The sequence below is a fragment of the Balaenoptera acutorostrata genome, chromosome 18 (assembly GCF_949987535.1).
Source record: "Balaenoptera acutorostrata chromosome 18, mBalAcu1.1, whole genome shotgun sequence".
In the NCBI taxonomy this organism is placed as follows: Eukaryota; Metazoa; Chordata; class Mammalia; order Artiodactyla; family Balaenopteridae; genus Balaenoptera; species Balaenoptera acutorostrata.
This window is the reverse complement of record NC_080081.1, coordinates 65,180,270-65,190,245: the sequence shown is the minus strand read 5'-3', so window position 1 is coordinate 65,190,245 and position 9,976 is coordinate 65,180,270. Positions and strand designations below refer to the sequence as shown.

Here is a 9,976-nt window from a genome sequence, read left to right as displayed (position 1 = left end):
TTACATCCTTTCAACTGCTTAAACATGTAATGAAACGTTTCTGATGGCAGCTTGATGTGCAGTGGGAATGAGGAATGGGTAGGGGGCGATGGGGAGAGGGTGAGAGAGCATGTTTGCAGACCACTGGGCAGTAGCCCGTTTTATAAGAGGACCCCATGGGAGGCCGCCAGCTGTGGCCGAAAGAGACGGGCTCTGTTCCAGTCTCCATCTCTTGACAGTATTTGAGACCGTGCACGAGAAACTCTCAGTCCAGCTCAGCTGTAAAACCGGGCAACTACTACCTGAGTCGGTAGTCGCAAGGAATAAAGAGAATATATGCAAAGCCTCTGGTACACCGTAAGCAAGAACGGGGAGCGGGAGCGGAATGCTTGTCGAGAGTAAGCAGAGGAGTCCCGACCTAAGGCGACGGAGGTGACGCGGCCGGGTCTCCAAACTCCGCGGCCAGCCCCCACCCCTCTTCCGGGTGGACTGTGTGGACCCGTCCTCTCGCCGCTCTGGCCCCGCGCCCCGCCCACCTCCCCTAGCGCGGCTCCGCCCCGGCCGCCAGCCGGCGCAGAGGCGTCTGGAACCCGGACCCACCCGGGACACTACTCTGGCCCCGCGGAGCCGGCGGAGCAGGTATGCTGTGGGTGGCGCCCTCAGTCCGAACCCGGAGCTGCCCCCAGGGCCTCCGGGAGCCCCGAGGAAAAGGTGGAGCCCCCGCCAGGGAAGACGCGAGCTGCAGAGCGGCGGTCTCCGGTCCCGGGCCGCGTCGGTCTCCATGGCAACGCGCGGAGCACCCAGCTCCTGGCCCCCGCGGGAGTTCTGCCGCCTTCCCGCCGGCCGCCTCCCGGAGAGTGTTTCTAAGGGAGAAGGATTTTTTTCCCCGAAACTTAGGGGCTTCCACCCGCTGGTGCCTCTTGGGCGGGAGCGTCGCGGTCCCTCAGTTCCTGCGCAGGTGCCCTCGAGTTCCGATTCCGCCAGCGCCTCCCTCAAAACCCGGCCCTCCCGTGTCCCCAAGCCTTCCCTGGCTGCGGAGCTGGCTTCCAGCCCCATCCCACCTAATCATCCCCCGTTCCTGCACTGACACAGATTACTCAAAAACATAACCTGCCTGCTCACTCAGGTTTAAAAAATCAGCATGATGCCCTAACTGTAGTATTGAATATAACTTGGAAATGCAATGGAGCAGTTTACCCAAAGCCCCGGAGGCTGGCGGCTGGCCGAGGGCCGCCCGGCCGCGTAGCTTCCAGGGAGGTGGCAAGTGGTCGGAGGCAAGTGCTGGGCCGCCAGGACCTGCCCAAGACAGTTCAGAAACAACCCCACTGGGAATTACTGGCCCGTTTTTTGCCCACGGGCTATTGAGGGTGTACCTGTGTTACAAGCACCGTGTTCCCAAAGAAATGGTAGAGAAGAAGGGACCACACCGTTTACTACCCCCGGAGAATTCACCTTCCCCTCTCGAGAAGCCAGGACCCTGGGCTGAGGGTGACAAACCCAAATCAAAGGAGATTAGGCACCAAAGGGAATGTTAGACCTTTTAACTAGAGATTCTGACTGGGTAGGTCTTGGATGGGGCCCTTGTATACTCTGGCCTTACACACCCTCCTGCCATACCGAATCTGATCAGACGAATCTAAATGCCACAGTGACTGTCTTTATTATAAAGTCTATATTTCAATCTGTAAATTCTTGGTACTACTACACTGGAAGAAGTAGTGAAGTAGCAGGGAGTCACCTGATAAGGACAGCTGCAAACTTTTAGGTCTCAGCTACCAGGAGCAGTGTGGCCAGTGGGGGAGTGATTTTCCAAAGCGGTGAACAGTTCCTGGTAAAGTTCCGAACAAGGTGCAATCAAGCCTTGATTTACATGTGGTTGCATTCCTCGAAAATTCAGTGTTAATTAAAACTGTGCAAAATATACTTTGTATTTAGATGTAAAATAGTTTGGTTGTAGCCGCAGATAATTATAAACGGATTTTTCCAAGCACATGAATGTGTGCGGAGACTTTTTAAGGTTGTAGGGGCGCTGGAAAATCCTTTACTGTGCGGGACCGTCCCTAGCATCGCAGAATCTTAGTATCTCAGGCCCCAGTGGCTTCTAAAAGCCGTCGTGCCTGCCTCTCCATCTCTGCGAACAGAAAAAAAACTCCGTAAGTTTCCAAAATGTCCCCTAGGGGGCAGTAACGCCCCACTGAGAAAGGCTGGACGGTAAAACCACACAAGCAGAAGGACAATTCCTGCTGCCTAGAGGTGCCCAGACGGGGATATTATATTTTTCTTTCTCAGAACAATCTTGAAAAACAGGTATTGTTATTTCCGTTTCAGAAATTAGGAAAGAGAGGTTTTACGAATTAAGTTACTTGCCCGAGATGACAACACTAGGGTGTATCAAAGTTGAGCTGCAGCCCAAGTCTGACCTGGGAGCTGACTAAGCTCTGGCTCACTTTGGTTGTTACCTGTGGCCACAAGGAAAGTTATTTGATTCAGTCTTGGCGAAATTAGAATGAAAGTTTTAGCAAAATGAGTTCTCTTACGTTGTAGTGGTCAGTTTTCTGACTTTGTTCATATTTATGAAAAGTGTGCAATAAAATTTCATTGCTCTCATTTCAGGTAACTCCATGCATTGGAGACCATGGATAAATATGATGTGATTAAGGCCATTGGGGAAGGTGCCTTTGGGAAAGCATACCTGGCCAAAGGGAAATCAGATAGCAAGCACTGTGTTATAAAAGAGATCAATTTTGAAAAGGTAAAGTTAAGAAGTTAAAATTCCTGTTCATTTTCAGCGGTATATTCGTCTGGCTTTTAATCCAGTTTGTCAAGGAAACACATCTTTTTTTTTTTTTTTACAAGTATGAGTGAGTTGACTTTTGTTTGTTCAGTCTTCTAAGTCCATTGTCCAAACAGCAACCAATGATCTTATTTTCATTTTTATTTTTAAATTTTACTTTTATTTTTTTTTTGGCCGAGCCATGCGGCATGCGTGATCTTAGTTCCCCGACGAGGAATGGAACCCATGCCCCTGCTGGGGAAGCAGGGGGTCTCAACCACTGGACTGCCAGGGTAGTCCCCAGTGATCTTATTTTTAAAAAAGAAAAGAAAGAAAAAAAGGAAAAGAGAAAAAGATGTTCTCGCCCTGGCTCCTATGGTATACCTTACAGTGATAACATCTTTTTTTATATATCCTATCGCATGTCTGTGAGATGCCCCCTCCTCCGTTGCTCTAGTTCCTCTGTTTTGCCATGCGCTTCCTCTGACTGCCTCTCCAAATTCAGGTCACCTCCACAAGGAGACCTGCCCCAAGCATCCTAGCCAAGGTAGCTCCCTGACTTTAGTCACTCCTTATCACACCACCCTGGTTTATTTTCTTAGTAGCATTTATAATGATCTTGAATTACTCTGCTCACTTATTTCTTGCCTATCTCCTTCCCCATGCAGAACAGTGCCTGGCACATAATAGGTGCTCGAAAATATGTATTGAATGCATTGAAGGAATGCAGGAAAACCATATGTTATTGTTAGTCTAATGGTTTTGGAGAATAATTAAATATATTTAATTTAAGAGGAATCATTTTTGCTAAATTCCCCTTGGTTTGTGTTTATGTTACCCTCTCTAGTGGCTGTGTTCGTTTCAGATATATGGGGATAATAGTGTCCATTATGGGCTAGAATACATGTTAAGGCAAGTCTCGTTGGTTGCCTTCTGGAGGATTTATCAGTGAGAGGAGCAGAAAAACTTCCATACAAAATGGATGAATCAAGTTGCACTTATGTGAATGTACTTAGTGCCACTGAACTGTACACTTAAAAATGGTTAAAATGGTATAAATTTTATGTTGTATATATTTTACCATAATTTTTAAAAATTGGGAAAAAATAGGGACTTCCCTGGCAGTTCAGTTAGTTAGGAATGGGTGCTTTCACTGAAGGGGCCTGGGTTCGATCCCTAGTGGAGGAACTAAGATCCTGCAAGCCGTGCAGCATGGCCAAAAAAAAAAAAAAAAAGAAAAAAAAATTGGGGAAAAATAAAAGGACTTCCCAAACTTACATTAAAACTCAGGTGTAGATGATTAGCTTCAGGGCGAATGCTTTATTTACCAATACAGGTCCCTTTTCATGGATCCACCGCATATTTCTGCTAATGTCCTCTTAGTCTAGTGGCCTGTCAGAGCTTCCTTCCACGACCTTATTCTGCTCACTCTCTTTTGTTTATCTGACTGCTCTTTCTCCGGCCTCTCTATCTCCTCACCCTCCGTATGTCCCTGACCACCTATCCTTTGCCGACTCTCTTTCTGTGTACTGTTACCTGACAGTCACCTCCCTTCAATCTTTACCACTAAACAGATCACTCTTAAAACTCTGTCCAGCCTTGGTATCTTCCAGAGCCCTAGTTGTGCATTTCATTAGCCAGCTAGATATCTTCAGGTAGTATCTGTATGAGTAATCTACTGCTGTGTAACATATTACCCCAAACTTAGTGGCTTAAATAATAGTCACTTATTATCTCACAGTTTCTGGGCATTAAGAATTCAGAGTGAGGGGTGTTGAGGACCATCTTGGAAGCTAGCTAACACAATTGTACCCCAAAGTAGAAATTTCTCACTTTTCTAAGCAGATCCAGGTCACCCACTCTGCGCTGCTCTGTGTTAATGACACCAGTATTTTTATGATATCCAGGCTCAAAACCTTGGGGTCATCGGTGAGTTTTTTCTCTCTCCCCATCCAATTACTTGCTAAATGCGGTTGACTCTTTCTCTCCCTTGAATTTGTTTCATTCCTTTTGTCAGTGGCCTGGGTTACTTGGATCACTTCAGTACCTTTCTCATGGCTCCAGCTCTCATGTAACAAAATCTTGGGAATTCTCCCCCCAGGCTCCCGAACCTTCACTGGGACAGAAGTCGTAGAGGAAAAGATGGCTAGATGCATCATCATCTTTGACTACACTAAAATGTAAAACTTCTGAATGATGGAAAACCATCATGAATAAATGGAAAGAAAACTGACAGAATGCCCAAAATACTTGCAAGTGTTGACTAAAGTGTGCTAACTTTTTTTTTTTTTTTGGCCACGCGGTACAGCATGTGGGACCTCAGTTCCTCCAACAGGGATCAAACCCAGGCCCTTGGCAGTGAGAGCATGGGGTCCTAATCACTGGACTGCCAGGGAATTCCCGGTGCTAGCCTTTTATAAATCTTAAAAAGAAAAAAAATTATAACTGAAGAAGTCATCATAAACAAATTTCAAACTCATTAGAAAACTAAGAAAAGTAAAATAAATCTATTGATTTATATCACTTTTTGCTGATATAATTGGAAAGGATTGAAAAGAATGTAAAAGTGGAGGAAGCGGGCACTCTCTTACTCTGCTGATAGGAAGGTAAATCATCCTGAGGGAAATTTATCAATACGTATCAAAGCCTTAGAAGGATCCATGCCCTGTTTGTATTATTGACGAGGAGTAAGGTCCGAAATACGTTGTAAAGATGAAAAAAAATCAGGCCACAAAAAGTTATGTGTATATATGTATGTACTGTTAATGTCACACACACACACACACACACACACACACATGCACACACAACATTAACAGTGGTTATTGCTGATTGGTGGGATTTCACCTCTATCATTTCTTTCTGCATGGTCAGAATTTTTAATATGCAGCATATATTATGTTTTTAAAATTAAGAATTGTATTATTTGTATAAGCAGAAAAGGCTATCTTTATCTTGATAAAGAAAAGAAAAAAAAAGTATGCATCCTAAGATCTAGTAGTTCACCTTCTGGGATTGTATTCCAAGGAAATACCCAGAAATGTGCAGACAGTCAGCAAACAACCTAAATGTCCAACAGTTGGGGATTGGTTAAGTAATTTGTGAAAGACTAAGCTGTTCGTCAAAATCATGTTGTAGTTAAAGTATTGACATGAGAAGTATCATAACTTTTGCTAATTAAGAAGATAGTATGTGTAGAATGATGCAATCTTTGTAAAAATCTATGCATTATCTCTCTCTATAGGTATGTATATTCCCACACATATCTGCCCATACATATAGGAAAGACCTACTACATTATTATCGAGGTGGAATGTGGGATTATGAGTAATTTTTGCCTTGTACTTTTATATCATTTCACTCTTCAGATTAGTTTTGACACCTCTCTCTGATTTGTTCCCAAATTCCATTTTCAACCTCCCCTCACATACTCTTCCTTTTTGCCACGTGCAGCTCCTTTGCACTGCAGCCTCTGTGCTCACCCGAGGGCCTCTTTCTTCCCAAAAGGTCTTTGCCTGCCCATCCAAGCATCAAGATCCCACTTGTTCAGGGCTGAGACTCAGTACACCTTGTAGAACCTTCCAAATCTAAGTAACCTCTCTTTCTCTGTAAACTCCATAGCTTTTTATCCGTACTGCTGTTATGGTACTGATTGCTGTCTACTTTGCTGTGCTTTAGCTGTTTATTTTGTGCCTTCTCCTCCTTATTAAACTGTATATTCTGTGCAGGCAGAATCCATGTCTTTTGCATCTTGGTATTCCACACAGCAGCTAAGAATTCTTTGCACCAGTAGCGGGTCAATGAATTCTTATTGGATAAATAATTTAATGCATAGATACTTTCTGGCCTTCTAGCTCTGTTGTTAAGCTGGTACATATTTAGGAATTATAAAACCATGTAAATTCTAAGTAAAGAAAAAATTATGTGAGAGGTGAATCCTCTATAAAAATATATATTAATGCATTTCATAGAGTCTCTCCCATTCTTTAGTATAGATAATAAAAAACTGTATATTTCTTTTCTTTTTTAAAATTATTTGCTTTATTTCTTTTATTATTATTTTTTTTTAATTTTATTTATTTATTTATTTATTTATTTATTTATTTATTTATTTATTTATTTATGGCTGTGTTGGGTCTTTGTTTCTGTGCGAGGGTTTTCTCTAGTTGCAGCAAGTGGGGGCCACTCTTCATCACGGTGCGCGGGCCTCTCACTATCGCAGCCTCTCCTGTTGCGGAGCACAGGTTCTAGACGCGCAGGCTCAGCAATTGTGGCTCACAGGCCTAGTCGCTCCGCGGCATGTGGGATCTTCCCAGACCAGGGCTCGAACCCGTGTCCCCTGCATTGGCAGTCAGATTCTCAACCACTGCGCCACCAGGGAAGCCTCTGACTGTATATTTCTAATAGAGCAGTGAATTTTTTCATTCTTTTACTTTATGAACCACCCTAGTCTCCATGCCATAAATAAGTAGAATTTCTATTGGGTCTCGTTATTGTTGCTTTCCTGTATCTCTTTGTGTTATCAGATTTGCCTAACAACATTTGTGTCACAGTATTAACATTTATTACTTATTTTTTTCTTTCTACTCTAATGTACTTTTTCATTACTTCTTATCTAGAGAAATTTACATTTCTTCTCAGCTCTCCAGCACCTCTCCATGAAGCGAGCTCTAGACCCCAGAACTTAAATCGCTCATTTTCTTACAGGTACCAAAAAGCTCTATATTTTCTCTCATCATCCTACAATTATCAAGCATATTCTTTTATTTTTTGCCTTCAAAAATGCATTGTATCTTTTCTTGATTATAAAAATTAAAATGTTCGTTGAAGAAATTTTGAAAAAAACTGTAGGGAATAATAAGGCTATTCAGAGGAAAATGAAAATCACTTTTAACCTCTCTCTTCATCACTGTTAACATTATGGTGAACTTCTCCCCAGGCTATTTTTAATGCATAAATGTACCTTGTAAGTTATTAGAATATATTAGATGATTGATGTCATGGTGGATATACTCTTTTATAGCAGCTTTTTACCCTTAGTATATTGTGAATATTTTCTCGTGTCATTCAATGTTTTCATATAATAAAATGTTCTCATATAATATCATTCATTGTTTATAGTAATAGTGGGTGCCTAGCAGACCTCATGTTATCCCAGGTGTTTTACACATATTAGTCAAGTTAATCTTCACAGCATCTCAAGAGGTAGATCTCATTACCCTCACGGTTTAGGTGAAAGGGCTGAGGCTCAGTGAGGTTAAGTAATTTGCTCAACAAGGCACAGTGACCAGCAAATCCTTCTACCTTTTCCTCTGCTCTTCCTGCCAGCGCTTCCCTGGAGTTTTGATGACCGCCTAGTGTGACATTAGGTTAAAAATACCATCATTTATCTAACTCTTTTTCTATTTTCAGAGAGTTACGTTGTTTGATATTTTTGCTATGATTAAATAACATTTAATATGTAGAAGAGTCATTTTTTCTTAAACAAACTGTGTATGTATGTTTACCTATATGTGCATTAAATAAAAAAGTCTAACAATTAGCAGCAATTACTCCTAAGGAATAGGAGTTCATGGGATGGGTGGGGAGGAAAAGGGGAAGTTTTACTTTCATCTTATTTACTTCTATCTGGCTTAAAATATTTTTTCAAGTCACTAGTGTATATTCTTAATTAAAAACTAATAGTAAAACACTGTAATGAAGGCTTTTGTATGAGAACCCTTGGGCACATTTCTGATTATTTTCTTTGGATAAATTTCTAGAAGAATTAATAAGTTAAAAATAGGAGCATTTTAAATTAGACACTGTAAAATTGTTTTCCTAGAAAGATTTTACCAATTTATATACTTACACCAGAAGTATATGAGTGCCATTTTGCTGCTTTCTGGTTAACTGTGGGTATTAACATTCTTTTTGTCTTCGCCAGTTTCACAGATGAAACATATTCAATTTTGTTTTAGTCTTCTTTTGATTACTGAGCGAGGTTGAATATTTTTTACTGTTTCTGAGCCATTTTTAATTTCTTTTATTTTTTTGAGAGTTGCCTAGGCCTGTATTTTCCCATATTTCTATTGGCATATTTGCCTTTTTTTCTTACTTGCCAGAATCCTTGTATGTTATAAATACAAAAAATCTTTGTCATACATATTGCCAGTATTTTTACCTAACTATAAAAATACACTTATCTCCCTATGTTTGCCTTTCAATTTTGTTTATAATAGTCTTTTGAAAAAAACAGTAGTTATAAATTAAAGTAGTTAAGTAGCTAAGTCTATCCTGGTAGCATATTTCAGTTATTTTTATTTTGAAACTCATACGTACCAATTATGCAATTTAAAGTGGGGGGAAAGATACTGAAGCTTAGAAGATTTAAATAATTTACTGAAGGATACATAGCTAGGAGGCAGTAAAGCTGGGGTGGAGAATATTAATTTTTAAAAATTTTTTCAAATTTAAATGAGGATGAGAAATTTGGGAACTCACACATTACCTGTGGGCCAAATGTTGAAGGTCATTACAGAGGGAACTGTGGAGAGGACCAGTGACCCATGGAGGCCAGAAGGGTGGGGCAGCCGGGCCAGAAGTCAGTGTAGAAATGACAAAGTGTCAAGAATGAGGAAGGGACTTCCCTGGTGGCGCAGTGGTTGGGGGTCTGCCTGCCAGTGCAGGGGACGCGGGTTCGAGCCCTGGTCTGGGAGGATCCCACATGCCGCGGAGCAACTGGGCCCGTGAGCCACAACTACTGAGCCTGCGCGTCTGGAGCTTGTGCTCCGCAACGGGAGAGGCCGCGATAATGAGAGGCCCGCGCACCGCGATGAGGAGTGGCCCCCGCTCACCGCAGCTGGGGAGAGCCCTCGCACAGAAACGGAGACCCAACACAGCCAAAAATAAATAAATAAATAAAGAAGCTTTCATTTAAAAAAAAAAAAAAAAAGAATGAGGAAGAAAAGGTAGAAATGAGGTGTGGCCACTGCCAATGGCACCAAAACATTTGAAAAATATTGTCCGTAGATGGTAAACAGAATAATAAGAAAATACATCAGGGAGTGAGGGGAGGAGAGAAATAGGTAAGGCAGGTTAAGGGTTACAAGCCTCCAGTTGCAAAATAAATGAGTTATGGGTATGAAATGTACAGTGTGGGGAACATAGTCAATACTTAATATCTTTGTATGGTGACAGATGGTAACTAGACTTATCTTGGTGATCACTTTGAAATGCACAGAA

General features: G+C 41.9%; 1 protein-coding gene across 1 annotated transcript in view; it reads left to right on the top strand.

Annotated features, from left to right (window-relative positions):
• Positions 1-474: 474 nt before the first annotated feature.
• The window catches only part of NEK5 (NIMA related kinase 5), a 64,158-nt gene continuing 54,656 nt past the window's right edge, over positions 475-9,976 (top strand). The window contains 2 exon segments of the mRNA XM_057532835.1: positions 475-618; positions 2,593-2,731. Coding sequence (XP_057388818.1) covers positions 2,615-2,731 — 117 coding nt within the window. The 5' untranslated portion in view covers positions 475-618; positions 2,593-2,614.